The sequence below is a fragment of the Boleophthalmus pectinirostris genome, unplaced genomic scaffold, assembly GCF_026225935.1.
Source record: "Boleophthalmus pectinirostris isolate CB_2022bp ecotype Guang Dong unplaced genomic scaffold, ASM2622593v1 HiC_scaffold_12, whole genome shotgun sequence".
In the NCBI taxonomy this organism is placed as follows: Eukaryota; Metazoa; Chordata; class Actinopteri; order Gobiiformes; family Gobiidae; genus Boleophthalmus; species Boleophthalmus pectinirostris.
This window is the reverse complement of record NW_026571018.1, coordinates 32,728,550-32,745,737: the sequence shown is the minus strand read 5'-3', so window position 1 is coordinate 32,745,737 and position 17,188 is coordinate 32,728,550. Positions and strand designations below refer to the sequence as shown.

The 17,188-nt window shown below is 39.4% G+C and overlaps 1 protein-coding gene across 2 annotated transcripts in view; it reads left to right on the top strand.

Annotated features, from left to right (window-relative positions):
• gabrg2 (gamma-aminobutyric acid type A receptor subunit gamma2) overlaps nt 1–17,188 on the top strand; it is a 238,442-nt gene that overhangs the window by 208,166 nt on the left and 13,088 nt on the right. The window contains exons 8-10 of one of the 2 annotated variants that reach the window (XM_055148747.1): nt 5,924–6,129; nt 11,502–11,525; nt 12,063–12,065. In XM_055148747.1, coding sequence (XP_055004722.1) covers nt 5,924–6,129; nt 11,502–11,525; nt 12,063–12,065 — 233 coding nt within the window. The remainder of the gene's footprint in view (nt 1–5,923; nt 6,130–11,501; nt 11,526–12,062; nt 12,066–17,188) is intronic. The other variant, XM_020938712.2, reaches the window with a different exon arrangement.

Below are 17,188 nucleotides of genomic sequence, written 5' to 3'. Positions count from 1 at the left end.
CGGGCTTTTTTTACAAATCTATTGTATTGCGCCAGTCAAAGCTTATACTGACGCGTTCGCCTTTAATGGGCCATGATCCGGTCCGCTCCCCCCCATTATCGAAAACACGGAGAGATGGATATATATATAGTCGCGGAAGATGCATGGGCTTTGGCAGATGGTGCGTTTAAGAGCGTGGGATAGCCCGGCGCCGGTTAATGGCCGCTAAAGCACGGACCAGTAAAGTCTATGGATCAAGATGATAGGAAAACAGATGCTCGCTCCTCCCCCAGCTGCAATCAAACTACGAGCGTTAATCTTCTTATCGATCGTTACTAAATAAGACGAGTTTCGCCGGCGGTGGGACGCGCCGGGGCTCCGTTCTCTGTCGGGGTTACGAGGAAACGGGGAAATGTATGGGTGCTTTGAGGGTAATTATGTCATGATCTTTGTGCAGTGTGAGGGTGAGAGGACGTTTTAGGATCTAGTTTTTTTTTGAGAAAATTATGAACAAGATACAAAAAGAACACGCTTTTACTTAAAAAATGTATTATGTATAGGGGTGTCAAATTATCGCGTTAATTGCGATTAATTAATTACAGTCATATTTAGCGCGTTATGTTTTTTAATCGCGTTAATCTCATTTTTAATCTCTAACTTTACTGTTTCTGTATGTGAGTTGCTTTATTATTAATCCAGTTTTTATGTGTTGTTGGGACAACAACACACACACACAAAAAAAACACATTTATACATTTTTTTATTTCGGTAATTCCACTCATTGTCGGAAACCCACACAAAACGCGCGCAGTAAGAGCGATGTAAAGTAAGTAAGTTGGCGGCGTCAGTCACACAATGGACAAGGTCGAAGAGCCAGTAGAACAGAGGCAGCAGCGCACAGGTAAAAACACATTCGTGTCTTGGAAATTATTCTCCCGACGTGAAATATAAAAGAAAATAACAAATATACGCCTACAATTTAAATGTCACTGGTGAAAACAACGTGCATAGACTCATGATGTCTGCACTACTGTCCTATAGTGACCTGCTACATGAGGGGACACGCACACAAACACAAACACACACAAACACACAAACACACACAAACACACACAAACACACACACACACAACACACACAAACACACACACACAAACACACACAAACACAAACACACACCTTCATCATCGTCATTAACCTGAGAACGTGCGGACCACGTTTCCTTCCGTAGACACTGCGCGTGAGCCGCGTGTGGATCGTGTTTTCTCGCTACGCTGCGTAAACCGCGCTTCCTCCTGTGCGCCTCTAAACCAGAACTAACATCAAGACTAAAACCAGGACTAATCCAGTCCAGGACTAAACCAGGTCTAAACCAGAACTAAAACCAGGTCTAAACCAGGTCTAAACCAGGACTAAACCAGGACTAAAACCAGGTCTAAACCAGGTCTAAACCAGGACTAAACCAGGACTAAACCAGAACTAACACCAGGACTAAAACCAGGATTAACCCATTCCAGGACTAAACTAGGACTAAAGTAGGACTAAAGCAGGTCTAAACCAGGACTAAAACCAGTGATCTCATATATAAAACATTTCTCTATCAATAATATTTTTAATATGGTTAAGGAAAGACTGGACTTTTTATTGTCTTTAAGTAGACAAAAGTTATTATGTTCAGATTTCCTCGTCTTTACTTTACAACAAACAGTTTCTTATTCATGGAGACTTGGGCTCAACAGACAGATTGGAGAGATTTGTTAAACAATAAATGACTTTATAAAGTCACTTTTTTTAATCTATATTAGTCTTTTGATCTGCCACAATAATGTAATAATGAATTTAAATGAAAATACCTCAAATTGAAGCTTTTCTCAGCAATTTTTAGGTGAGATTAAAATGAGATTAATTTGATTAATTAATTACAGATCATAATTAATTAATCTCTCAATTTTTTTTATCGCCTGACAGCACTAATTATGTATACATATATGTATACGGGGGTGCAGTGTCCACTAACTTCTTGACTCCAGAGGCATGTTATTGCTGCGCCTGGAATGTTCCACAGTGTTGCATTAAACTTAACGTCATGTACTGTTGTTTGTATTGCTAGGTCCTGGTTCAGTCCTGTTTTAGTCCTGGTTTAGACCTGGTTTTGTTTTGGTTTAGTCCTGGTTCAGTCCTGGATTAGATCTGGTTTAGTTCTAGTTTAGACCTGGTTTAGACCTGCTTTAGTCATGGTTTAGTCATGGTTTAGAATGGTTTAGACCTGGTTAAATCCTGGTTTAGACCTGCTTTAGAACTGGTTTAGTCCTGTTTTAGTCCTGGTTTAGTCTTGGTTCAGTTCTGGTTTAGACCTGTTTAGACCTGGTTTAGTCCTGGATTAGACCTGGTTTAGACCTGGTTTAGTCCTGTTTTATTCCTGGTTCAGTTCTGGTTTAGTCCTGGTTTAGTCCTGGTTCAGTTCTGGTTTAGTCCTGGTTTAGTCCTGGATTAGAATGGTTTAGACCTGGTTAAATCCTGGTTTAGACCTGGTTTAGACCTGTTTAGACCTGGTTTAGTCCTGGATTAGACCTGCTTTAGACCTGGTTTAGTCCTGGATTAGACCTGGTTTAGACCTGGTTCAGTCCTGTTTTATTCCTGGTTCAGTTCTGGATTAGACCTGTTTAGACCTGGTTTAGTCCTGGATTAGACCTGCTTTAGACCTGGTTTAGTCCTGTTTTAGTCCTGGTTCAGTCCTGGTTTAGTCCTGGATTAGTCCTGGTTTAGACCTGCTTTAGACCTGGTTTAGTCTGGTTTAAGACCTGGTTCAGTCCTGTTTTAGTCCTAGTTCAGTTTTGGTTTAGTCCTGGTTTATGGTCACATGAAAAATAACCGTTATAAGCTCTTTTAAATCTTAATTCTTTGGATTGTGACAGAGCCAAAGTCTTGTCAAAGCATTTTAAAAGAAAAAAAAAAGTTGCATATTCACAGTTTGTTTAGCCTCCGCAAAATATCGCAATAAAACTCATATCGTGGAAGTATCGTATCGAGAAATAGTACACAAACATTGAATAGACAGGGACAATCGCAGTCAAATTCACAATACAACTACTAAAAACAATAAGATACTCAACAATAAGAAATTTAGGAGTGATTTAAAAACTGATAAAAACTCTGAAACCCTGAAATTTAATACAAAAAGTAGAAAGTTATACTAAAATTAAGTTATATTCACTGTAATTTTCTGGCCTGACTCTGAGTAAAAGAGACAAATCCTTCCCACGGGCAGTACACATGTAGTGGGCAGAGACACTACGTCCATGTGATAAAAATTTCACTGCGTTGAAAGTTGTATGAGCACAGTCTGTCTCCAGCAGAAATCTCCCGTCTCCATCTTTAATGATCACCTCGTTTTATCCCGCGCACGTTTGTATTCACCACGGTGGAAGATTAAGCAATAAATACGCTCCATCAATTGTTTTTTGTCACTATTATCTTCCATTTAAAGCCCTGTTGCGTAACATTTTAATTGAACCAGGACTGAACCAGGTCTGAACCAGGTCTGAACTAGGTCTGAACCAGGTCTGAACCAGGTCTGAACCAGGTCTGAACCAGGTCTGAACCAGGTCTGAACCAGGTCTGAACTAGGTCTGAAACCAGGTCTGAACTAGGATTGAACCAGGTCTGAGCCAGGTCTAAACCAGGTCTGAACTAGGTCTGAACCAGGTCTGAACTAGGTCTAAACCAGGTCTGAACTAGGATTGAACCAGGACTGAACCAGGTCTAAACCAGGTCTGAACCAGGTCTAAACCAGGTCTGAACCAGGTCTAAACCAGGTCTGAACTAGGATTGAACCAGGACTGAACCAGGTCTAAACCAGGTCTGAACCAGGTCTAAACCAGGTCTGAACTAGGTCTAAACCAGGTCTGAAACTAGGTTTGAACCAGGTCTGACTGAACCAGGTCTAAACCAGGTCTGAACCAGGTCTAAACCAGGTCTGAACCAGGTCTGAACTAGGTCTAAACCAGGTCTGAACTAGGACTGAACCAGGAACTGAAACCAGGAACCAGGTCTGAACTAGGATTGAACCAGGACTGAACCAGGTCTAAACCAGGTCTGAACTAGGATTGAACCAGGACTGAACCAGGTCTAAACCAGGTCTGAACCAGGTCTAAACCAGGTCTGAACCAGGACTGAACCAGATCTGAACCAGGTCTGAACTAGGTCTAAACCAGGTCTGAACCAGGTCTGAACTAGGTCTGAACCAGGTCTGAACTAGGATTGAACCAGGTCTGAAACCAGGTCTGAACTAGGATTGAACCAGGTCTGAACTAGGTCTAAAACCAGGTCTAAACCAGGTCTGAACTAGGTCTGAAACCAGGTCTGAACTAGGATCTGAACCAGGTCTGAACCAGGTCTGAAACTAGGTCTGAACCAGGTCTGAACTAGGATTGAACCAGGTCTGAACCAGGTCTAAACCAGGTCTGAACTAGGTCTGAACCAGGTCTGAACTAGGTCTAAACCAGGTCTGAACTAGGTCTGAACCAGGTCTGAACTAGGTCTAAACCAGGTCTGAACTAGGATTGAACCAGGACTGAACCAGGTCTAAACCAGGTCTGAACCAGGTCTAAACCAGGTCTGAACTAGGTCTGAACCAGGTCTGAACCAGGATTGAACCAGGACTGAACCAGGTCTAAACCAGGTCTGAACCAGGTCTAAACCAGGTCTGAACTAGGATTGAACCAGGACTGAACCAGGTCTAAACCAGGTCTGAACTAGGTCTAAACCAGGTCTGAACTAGGATTGAACCAGGACTGAACCAGGTCTAAACCAGGTCTGAACCAGGTCTAAACCAGGTCTGAACTAGGATTGAACCAGGACTGAACCAGGTCTGAACCAGGACTGAACCAGGTCTGAAACCAGGTCTGAACTAGGATTGAACCAGGACTGAACCAGGTCTAAACCAGGTCTGAACTAGGATTGAACCAGGTCTAAACCATGTCAAAACCAGGTCAAAACCAGGACTGAACCGAGTCTAAATCAGGTTTAAATAATTGGGTAAATTTAATCCCTGCATAAACTTTGGGTCTTCCTGAATATTTCTGTAATTTATAGAAAGTCTCTCTCTCTTATTACTTTTAAATTATAGCTGAAATTAAGATGTCAAAATCAAAACTTTTAGGAAAAAACCTCTGGCACCTAAAGAGTTAATGGGTCTAATCACTAACAGAAATTACATTTAAAGCTTTGTGTATTTACCTTTTAGATTGTATAAAAAGTAAAAATACAAACTACAGTATGAATGTACAATTGTAATGCAGCACCGCATACACAAGACCCCTGTGGGACTATTTTATAGATTTTTTTAAATTTTATTTTAATTTTTATATATTATATATTTATAGACATACATACTATATATATATATATATATATATATACAGAGAGAGAGAGAGAGAGAGATAGATAGATAGATAGATAGATAGATAGATAGATAGATAGATTTGTTATTTATTCAATATTTTAAGTATAAGTTATATAAGTCATTTGAGCACTTCTAATTTGCAATAACGAACTGGCCAAGACGCAGCATAAATCAGCACAAGTAGAAAACACTCACAAACAGAGCAATCAACAGTGAATCAAATCATGAAACTGTAATTTTTGCAGTTTTGCAGATATAAAAGTGTTAAAAGTGTTAGAAGTAGGCAAAGGTGAAACGTCTGCACTGCACAGAACTGAAATGAGGAGCGGCCAAAGAATGTGACCAGGTTGACATGTTGAAAATAAAGTATACCTTAACTTCTCTTATATTTTATAGCAAAGTTCAGTGTAATCAAAGATTACTGTCCCTTGCCCCTCATCTGAGAGTATGACGTCATGACATTCTCAAATCGGACAACCAAAAACTACCCCGTATTTCTCTGTCATACTAACCAACTTTTCTTTCTTTTACCTCCTGCAGGTATCACCACAGTGCTGACCATGACCACCTTGAGTACCATTGCGCGAAAGTCCCTCCCCAAAGTGTCCTACGTGACCGCCATGGACCTCTTCGTGTCCGTATGCTTCATCTTCGTCTTCGCAGCCCTCATCGAGTACGGCACGCTGCACTACTTTGTCAGCAACAGGAAGCCCAGCGCCAAGAAAGACAAGAAGAAGAAAAACCCGGTGAGTAAATACGGGATCAATACCTCTGTGCACCGTTTACCGTTTCATCTGATGCGTTTTCTGTAGCTCTAACCCACAATGGAGAATCTATACTGCTGTGCTTTTAAAAGGCCCATATTATTCTATTTTCTGATCTGTGTTATAATGTTGTTTCCTCATCACAAACATACCTGGAAATGTGTTTTGTTCGCACATTTTCTACACACAAATCCTGCAATATTTAGGTTGTGCTTTTTTCTTAAATGGAAAACACTCGGTTACACCTTGTGATGTCATGTGGTATCGAGTTAACCACCGCTCAATTTCATTTCTCTCCAACTACTAGATCAGGAATCGGAATACTCTGGATGGTTTGCAAGAATCCCGGAAAATTGCGCACCAGCCAATCAGCGAAGAGCTGTGAAGCCGTGTTCGTCAAACTCGTCGCGCCTGTCTGGGTCCCTTTTGTGGTACAGCATGTATACAAAACAAAGTGGCCGAGATGGATGTAGACGAAGACATACATTCTGTGTTGGCAACGATTCCCAAAATCGAGGATTTAAAGCTGAAACAAAGAGAATGTTTGTTGAATTTTATCAAGGGGAAAGACATTATTGCCCTTCTTCCTACGGGATTTGGAGCATTCATCGAGCGAACGAATCCTAATGCTACGAGGTCAGACTGATGAATCAGACTAGTGTAGAGTGTGGATCGGCCAGAATTTTTCTGTCTGAGCCCGGCCCGCGTCTGACAAAGCAGTGATCTAATCTGATCTGAGTCCGATATGTCCACAAAGCTCGGATTGAGGTGAAGCTGCAGATTCGCGATAATGACTCTACTTCCTCAAGATTTTATCGCCAATCTTTTATGCTTTAAAAATCACATATCTGAAGTATTGCAACACATTTCACAAATAACTAGAAAAGCACTCAGAAAGCGCAGACCTCCGCCAAGGACTACAGTCCCCCTCATATTAATTGTGTTTTCCATAAATATTTGTCTCGTATCTTTCAATTTGGAATATGAAAGAGGATCCCACTGTCCATCCCTGAGTCAAATTTCATGGGGTTTGGTCAATAATTAACCGAGATATTGAGAAACAAAATTTTTGGCCCCATTTACCACAATGTTAACTAAAATTTCAAAGTGATCCAGAATCCAGGATTTCTTCCGGATCACCCCCAAAATGAAATCAGTTCTTCCTTTTCACATTTCCAACAAATCCTGAACATTTCATCAAAATCGGTCCATAACTTTTTGAGTTATGTTGCTAACAGACAAACAAACAAACAAACAAACAAACAAACAAACAAACAGACAAACGCCAGCAAAAACATAACCTCCTTGGCGAAGGTAATAATAACACAGTTTTGAATTGTATCCAAACTAGAAGTGCAGTGCTCTGATCTTTTGAACACTTAAGAGTCTCAGAGCAAGTGGTTTGTTGTCCGAGTCCGATCTGAGCCCAAACATAAGTTCTAAATATTTGTCCCGTCGAACTCTGGTCAGGTTTCCATGCTTTAATGTGCTGGAAAGGGTGTTTAAACTCCATACATCGTCACTAGAATCACTTGGATAATTTCAGCTCTGGAATCGCCGATCTCTACTGAACTAAAGATAAAAGGTCACTGATCTCTTGAGAACTACGGCTTCGTGACATCACAAGGTGGAACAGAGCGAACGGACTAATAATGCAGGATTACCCAAACATGTGTGAATGAACCAAAACACAACTCTGGGTATGTTTTCAATGAGGTAACAACATTATAACATGACTAAAAGCTCACAAGAGTCTATTTACAGGACCTTTATATTAGAATTACAATTTGATACACACTGCATTTTGGTGTAACTACACTGTACAATGTTATTCAGACGTCAAAACTTACAGAAATACCAGACTTGGGCGTCAGGGAGTTAAGATAGAAGTTGAGGGAGTGTATAAAATGGGACAGCCTGGTCTCTGCAGTGGGTTCACACTTGGACCAAAGCGACCGTTGAGAATGAATGAATAATGAGCGGGAGGGTACAGCGCCCTGTCCCATCTCTCTCTCTGGGCTTTTCCTGGGACCAAGTATGCAGAAAAGTGTGGAGTTTACTTCGTACGTTCATGAATAGTTCAAAATGGGAAACTTCCAGATGCAACGTGAATGTTTTTGGACACAGAATCGCTATATTGGGTATTTTTGGCCAGCGACCCACAGATTTTGGCTTGTGGTCCAGTGTTTAATGCATTGGACTGCTAAATTAAGTTGAACTATGCAACTTTATCTTTACTTTATGAGAATGTAGTTAGCCAAACAGTAAAAAAATAGAGAGAATTCTTGATTATGCTATTTTACAGTGGAAAAAGTTGAGTCACATTTGACAACTGTTGTAATTTTGAAAAAAAGTGGTCGTAAAGAAAGAAAGGTGATGTAACTTTTCTGGTAGAGGATCCACAACCAGCTCGTCTGTCTTATTGCTTTGCCTGGAATGTTCCACAGTATTGCATTAAACATATGTGTCTCCATAAAAATGAGCAGGTGACACCACTAGGCCAAGTTACAGGTCAGACCTGTGGAGAGGCGATCCCACTCACAGTGAGAATGCAGTGTTTTCAAGGTATTTTTGGACAGTATAAATTCATACAGTATAAAAAAGTTAAACATGCAAAAAACCCAAGACACTCACTGGTTAAAATAAAATGCCTTTATTAATTTATGGCATTTCTTAATGGACTACAAATTCCCAATGCATTTCAGCCTATGGTTTTTCTCAGAGGACAAACAAAATTATGAGTGAACCATGTGAGTTAAATACAAGAAACCCACCAATAGAGCTGCTCCACCTGGAAGAGGAGGAGTGGAGATTCACCTGTGGAGATGGCAGTGTTAGAACCATGGGACGTCATAGGGTATAGAAACACTCATTATGCACAAAAATATATAAAATATACACCAAAAATACCACTCAGTTATAAAAACACAGAGAAGTCCAAATCTTCATTGAGCCCAGGATATTTTGTTGCCTGTAATTTATAAATCCAGAAGGTTTCACACTGTTTGAGTTTTCCAATGCGGTTTCATTTTCGCAAAGAGTCTAGTATGTGATCAATGTCATGTACGTGCAGATTAGATGTGTTGCTGTCATGAAAGTCCAAAAAGTGTTTGGCCATAGGATGGTTGGTGTTGCCTGTACGGAGAGCATATTTACGCTCAGCCAAGTGCTCTTGCAGGCGTCTTTTGGTCATCCCTATGTAGAAAACCTTGCAGGTAGAGCAAACTAGTCTGTAAATTACAAATGTTGTTTTGCAACTGTACTATATATTCTTTTTGTGAATGATAGTCTGGAAATGACTTGGTTTGACATATACTTGTGCAGTGGGGTCAGCTGTTACACTTATAAGAACCTGTTGGTCAAGGTCCGAGCCACGTGTGTTTGGGTGCAGGTCGTCGGTGCTGTGGACCAGTTTGTCATGGAGAGTAGGGCTCTTTTTAAACTGACCAAGGGAGGCTCTGGGAAGATTTCTTTAAGTGTCTCGTCACTCTCAATAAAGATACATATGTTTAAGGCCATACTGTGGAACATCCCAGACAAAACAATAACGTCGCCATGGGGACCAGCAGGTGTTGTTTCCTCCATCAGAAAAGTTACACTGTTAACCTTTAAAAAGTAATGGGAAAAAAGATAGCAGAGAATTAAACAAAAGCTACCAAACAAGTTGCACAGTTTCACTATGTAACATTTTACATGAAGGAACCACTCACCCATTCACACTCTGGGACACACTGGAGATGAGACTGGTTAAGTGTTTTGCCCAAGGACACAACGACAGCATTCATCTGGAGCTGGACCGCACCGCCGACCTGTGTGTCAGTGGATCTGACCGCTCAACCAATGATGTTCATGTCGAGAGTGGGATTGGAACCGCCAACCTTCTGATGGGTTGGCAAACACCAACTGAGCGACTGTCGCCCACACACCTCAGAACTTCTAAACATCTCTACAACAATATTTATCATTCACAGCTGATAAAAATGGTGTAAAGTTTGTACGCTAAATTCTGTTGTCATAAATGTATTCATGTCCTGTACGTAGAGCATATGATGTACAGTATGTACTACGTTTCCCATCATGCATCTCAGTGCTGTGTTTTCTCCATAGACTGTATAAATGGACATGGGTAACCAAATGTTTTCCGAATAGGAAGTGAGCACGGGCACGCAATCTGTCATTCATTCATTAGTTTTTCAATATAAAACCAAAAGTAAAAAAAAAAAACAAAAAAAAACTATTTTCTTGATTATTTGTCTCCAACACCAAAAGGAAAAAAAAACATAACGATTTGTTTTTTCAGTTTTTGATTTTGTCTGTTTAATGGAAAAAACGGATAACGACCGTTTCCCGTTTCTGTGACTTAAACTGTGATGCTGGACTTTTTGCGCCTCATACGGACTGAACCAGGACTGAATCAGGTCCAGGACCAGACCGGAACCAGACCGGGACCAGACCGGGACCAGACCAGGGCTGAGTCCAGGACCAGGACAGAGACCGGGACTAAGACTGGGTGTGAGACCGGGACCAGATCAGAACTGAGACCGGGACTGAGATTGAGAACAGGACCAGAACTGAGACCGGGTCTGAGACCAGGAACATGACCAGGAACAGGACCAAGAACAGGACCGGGACTGAGATCGAGCATGAGATCAGGACCAGATCAGAACTGAGACCGGGACTGAGACCGAGGACTGAGACTGGCACCAGACCAGGACTGAAAACAGTTTAGTCCTGGTTTAGTCGTGTTTTAGTCCTGATTCAGTCTGTATGCAGCGCAAAAGTCTGGCATCGTTAAGCCGCAGTTAAGTTTTTCCATCATTCATTTAAACACAAAATCGAAATTGAAAAAAAAACTATATCGTTATCGTTTTTGTTTTTTTTTGGTTTTGGAGATAAATAATGAAGAAAACAGTTTTTTTTTTTTCGTTTTCTTATCTTTGGTTTTATATTGAAAAACAAATGAACGAATGATACACGGATTCCACACTTCTGGCTCCATCGACTCTGGCTCCAATTGACTTAAAACCGAAATATTGTTTTCCTCTTTCTTTTTCTGTTTGGTCTTAAAATATCTGTATTAACCCGCTCTACATGATCCTGGTGTTTTTATTTCGATCAGCTTCGTTTGCCTGGCGCCGAACTCTACAGACGACGCCGCACTCCCTTCGTCCGCTTCTTTATACAGTCTATGGTTTTCTCTCTTTCTCTTTCTATCTATGTCTTTTCATTTACATATATATATATATTCGATGAGTCTTTCTACATTGTCTTTATTTTGAGTTCCTTCTTTCTAAAATGTGTCCTTGTTTTTTTTGTTAACTTCACGTTTTCTTTGTCTCCCGTCTGGACTAAAGCTACTGAGGCTCTTTTCCTCCAAGGTATAATATTGCCTGTGTCTAATGCATGTGTCTGCTGCACTTGGCTTCACTGTTTTGACAGACCGGCCCTACCCTCTTCTCTCCTTCCAAAATCTCTACCCGCAATGCATTCTTTACCTAACACCGACTCACCAAACGGGGATGACTATGGGGCTGTTTGCAGTGTGCACAGTGCAGAGGCAGCTAGCCAGATGCACTGACTTGTCTTCAAGCTTCTCAAATCCCGGTTTTCCCGTCAACTCTGGCTCCCTCTGCCCTGTTTCACTCCTTTCGTTCTTGTCGTCGTAACCACAGCTTTTTCTCTTCTTTTCCTGATTTTTTTCCTGCCACTAAGTCTACGGATGTGGACAAAACTGTGGGTGCCCTGATGCGGAAGATGAAAAACCCGATTTCCGCTCAAAGAACTTGAAATGGACCCGCTGCATGGAAAGATGATTGTCCAGTAACGTTTATTTGGTCGTCCGATAATTTATGTTATTGGGTTCTTTTTTCAGACCAAGAGTTTGTTTTCATACCCGACAGTTTCGACAGCTCGAGCAGGTATGAAAACAAACTCTTGGTCTGAAAAAAGAACCTAATAACATATGGAAAGATGATTATTGGAGCAAAATACGGGGCTGGAATTATAATGGGGAAATCTGACTCAAATTATAATGGGGAAGTTGGAAAAATCCATAGTTTTAGGGCATTTTTACATCTTGTTTTAGCATTTTTGCACAACCACAAGCTTCAGATTTCCTGGGTATTACATGTTGAGACTAAAACACCGTTTCAATTGGGATTTGATGGAATTAAATGGGGAAAAAAATGGAATTAACTGATTCCGAGTAACAGTACAGTCTATAAACCTACTTGTTGTAGCATGTTGTTTACTAAAGATGCAAATTCTGCTGGGAAATTAGGGTAAAATGTTAATTAGCTGTAATAAATCATGAACAAAGACTTAATTTATAATGGGGAAATTGTTTATTAATGGGCCTTTAGACATAATTTTCTGATCTATGTTATACTGTTTCGTCATGGGGTTGTGTTTTGTTTCATTCACACATGTTTAACACAAAAACCCTGGATAGTTACTTCTTTAGTTCTTCTCTCAAAAACACTCAGTTCCACCTTGTGATGTCATGTGGTAACACAGGAAGTGCTCCACTATGTTTTTAAACTTCATACACCTTCACTAGAATAACTGAAGGATGAGTTTAGCCCATTTCTACTAAATAAAATGTAAAAGGAGCTGTGAACTTGAAGACAACCGCTTCATGACATCATAAGGTGGAACAGAGCATTTTGAGCATGTGTGAATGAAGCAAAACATAACTCCAGGTATGTTTTTGAGTAAATAACATTATAACATAGCTCAAAGTTAACAGGGGTCAATTGTTACATAATATAGGACCTTTAATGTACAATTTCTTGCTTTATTAAGACTAATTAAAGAGTATTTATCACAAAGAAGTACTTCAATTATTTGGGTCAGTTTCTAGTTCTTTGAGTGGATTTGTATTTTTCTTCCTCGTATTAAAGCGGACCCTCTCCTTTGTCCACGCGCTGTTTTGTTGGGCTTCTCGACCTGACACTTCCCACCGAGTCAGCAGAGCCTTAACGGACTGAAACGGACAACCCACAATGCACCGGGGCTAATTACACTCGCCGGGGCCATTCACGAGATTAGCGCACGCCGTAATCTTTAAAGGAAATGCCCATGTACGGCAACGGCTAACCCCAACAGCTAAATTTACACCACGAGACGAGATAATCTGCTTTCCCACGCACAGGTGTAGTCTGGGGATAGAACCTTTAAATGCTCGGTTCAAAATGTCAGAGTGGAGTTGGCAGAAGGCAAAGTGAAGGAGACCATAAATGGGTTTCAGTGACTATCAGAGGATTTCAATGATAAACTGGCATTGAGTGTCATTGCCAATAATGTTACGTGTTTTTAACATAAATGTGCCAAAAAATAAATATAAAATAAATAAATAAAAAGAAGAAGAATAAAAAGAAAGAAAGAAAGAACAAAATAAAGTAATTAAAAAAGTAATTATAATAAATAAATAAATTATAATAATATATATAAATATATATAATATTTAAAAAAATTAAATTAAATTAAATAAATGCATTAATTAATTAATTAATGAGAATTGCCAGGATAGAAAAAAATCTAAAAAAGAAGAACAATAAAATAAATAAATAATAATAAAAGTGTAGATATAAAAAAATAAAATAATTAATTAAAAAATAAATAAATATAACAAATACAATAAAATATATAATAAATAAATAAATAAATAAATGAGAATTGCCAGGGTAGGAAAAAAAAAAATCTGTTAGGTTGGCTCTTGTTTTATAATGTAAAAAAGAAGAAGAGTTAAATTAAAATAAAATAAAATTAAAACTGTAAATAATATAAAATATAAATAAATGCACACATAATAAAAATGATAATAAATATAAAACATGTAAATACAATAAAATATATAATAAACAATAAAATGAGAATTGGCAGTATATATATATATATATATATATATCACACACACACACACACACACACACATTACTGGTTTGTTTTGTAGCTGTACTTTTTTAGCCTAAAGTAGCTGTACTTTAAAAAAAATGTTAAAAAGAGTGGTTTTGATTTGTCTTATCCATCTTGTTTTTACGTTTTCTGAATCCTAATTGAAATTGAAATCACATTATGCTCCTCTTCACTTTGCCTCCAGTTTCCTCCATTCTGTTATTTAAAACATTTTGCTTAGAAACTTTTAAAGGGTCTGTTTGAGTTCAGGTCACGGGCCTGCCCTGCTCCGTAAGGTTGTCTCGTTTCAGCCAGTTAAAGTTGAACTTTGCCACTGTCTTGTATAGTTTTGTTTTCTAACTTTTTCCTTTGCTAACACCGGTCCACACCTCGATTTCAAACTGTAGCTACGTTTTCTATTGCGCCTTTTGCTTGAGCTTACACATTTTTAGTGGCACTGACCCCCTTTGAAACTGACTCATAACCTCCACACTTAAAATCCTTTGAAAAGTTTAAAAATGTTTCTATTTCCTGTTGGTTATGCACTGTTTTCAAAGGGAATTTTTATATATTTGCTAGTGCTGGGCAAGTGATTCTGGTTATTTTTACTGTTGCGTTGGATGCTTGTGTGAGGATGCATGCTACAAAGCTTAAAACTACAAGAGCACTACTATGGCCTATTCATTTTGGTGCATGGCCATGGTTTACATTATAACTGCAGAGAAAATCTGGTGCAAATTCTGTTTACTTGTGTTTTATTTGTTTATCTATTGTATCAAATGTGTTATTATCGAAAAATATATTATACATATATAATACTGATACTTTGCAGCTGATGTTGTCAATGTTTTCTTGGGGTGTGATGCTAGCTGTAGGCATGCTCTGTCTGAGGCTTTCTTTGACTTAAATCTAAGCCTTATTTTGACGTATTGATCACAGGCTCCTGAAAAAAAGAAAAAAAAAAAAGTGGCTGTATTTGTTAATGCGTGTATTGTATCACCATGATAACTCCTGAACATACTGCCATATACATACATGCAGAACACCCCCAGCACGATGTCACTGCAAAGTATCAATAGGTTTACTGCCATGTTCCAATGAGAACAGTGATGCTCTGATACGTCGTCTCCATTAAACATCAGATGTACGATCAGTTTTCAATTCAGAAAGACAATCATCAGTAGATTACAGTAAAGACCAATTACCATATTTTTCGGACTATACATCACTCTGGAATATAAGTCGCACCAGCCAAAAAATGCATCATGAAGAAGAAAAAACATATATAAGTCACACTTTTTGGGGGGAAATTTATTTTATAAAATCAGAGACTTGGAACATTTCATGTTGAAAGTCAAGTTCTAGTAATAACAATAGAACAGAGAACAACAGACTGTTAACGTCACATATGAACAGTTCTTCAGATAAATATAACATAAACAACAGAACAGAACAAGTTTACCAAAATCTCCATCTCACTCCATATCACTAAATCCATTGAATTCTTCATCCTCTGTGTCACTTCTGAGCAACTCCCCAACCTCCGGAGGTAAACAGAGCGCCGCTTCCTCTTCTGTGTAGCTGTCGTCAGACTCGGCATCAGTTCCAGTTAGAATTATTTCGGCCGTTCTGAATCCCGACAGGATGGTTTTGGTTTGTCGATTCATCCACTGACTTACAGAAAAGTTACACTGTACACCCTCCCTTTTGCCGTGAAGCTGTGTTCCCCATCGGTGCTTTCCGCCAGTCAATCACAAGTTTCTCACTGACTCCAAACTTTCTTTCTGCTGCTCGATTACCGTTCTTGCAGCAGGACAGCGGCTCTTTCTGTAGGAGACATGCGCAGTAGAGTGAAGAGACAGTGGTACAGGAGGAATAGTCGTAGCAGATACTGGCACTCAAGTCTAGAGCCTTTAGAGCCTTTCGCAGCTGTTAGTGTGAACGTTGCAATATATAAGTAGCACCGGAGTATAAGTCGAAGGAAGCACCCAAACTATGGAAAAAAGTGCAACTTATAAGTCCAAAAACTGTTTTTATATGCATTTTTACATGGATTTATGCTAAACAAACAGCACAGAAGTAGAGTAGGCAAACAGAGTGAGAGCTTTGTGCACAAACAAAACATATTTGGCATCATAATAGTGGTTCTTTTTTTTATTACTAATGTAGTGCAACGTTTTATTTAGATAATGCATCATTTCAAAGATCAAACGCACTTCCACTCGCAGATTCAACTATTTTTAATTCATCTGAGCCTTGGTCATTTCTCTTTCAATTTCGTGATTAGTTTGTAGATCAAATGAGTTCTCACTTTGATTTCTGTCATATCAATAAAAAGTAAAAGAGACAGGCTTTTGAATGGCTCCTTGAAAAGAACACATCCAAATGATTCAGATCCCACAAAGAAGCCTCATCACTAACTTTGAACCCTAATGCCTCAATCAAGTTACTAACAATGAAATGTCCAGTTATTTTAAAGTGGCTGAATAAACACTTTTTACTGTAGACATTTATCGGCAGCCCTCTTTACAAAGTGACTCATGCTGCTGTCACTTTTTTGAATGGAAAAAGGTGCAAAGTTTCACAGCTTGAACTTTGAGCTGGACTTGTCTTTTGAAAAAACGATGAGTCTGACAGCGAGATTTATTACCACACCAGCCCTCGGCCAAAAAGACACCACCCATTTCATCTGACACACTGCCACAGGTCCTGGCTCCGTAAAGGGGACATGGCATTTGAGAGATGAAAGAGGGAGAAAACTCTGCATATTAACGACCTGCGTTTGAATAGGCCAGTTTCTGATGCCTCCGTACCACAGACTGGATATATAAATTCACTAACCAACTTTATTTAGCTATTTTGTCCGTAAATAAAGATATGAACATTAATAACAGAGATCAGACGCCGCCTTCTCCCGAGGCCGTTACTGGTATAGCGTTTAATTGACAGTGTTGCTAAGCGCCCACTCCCTACTAAACCAATGATGCGGCCAGTAGAAATGGGCGTAAACTTCAACAGTGTCACTCCTCGCTCTTTGGTTGCTATTATACTGCTGGTCGAAATTCCAAATATGGAACTCGGCTCCAAATTCGCCCGTATAATAGATAGCCTCGATGAGCTTCATTTGGCTGGAGGCGAACGCGAT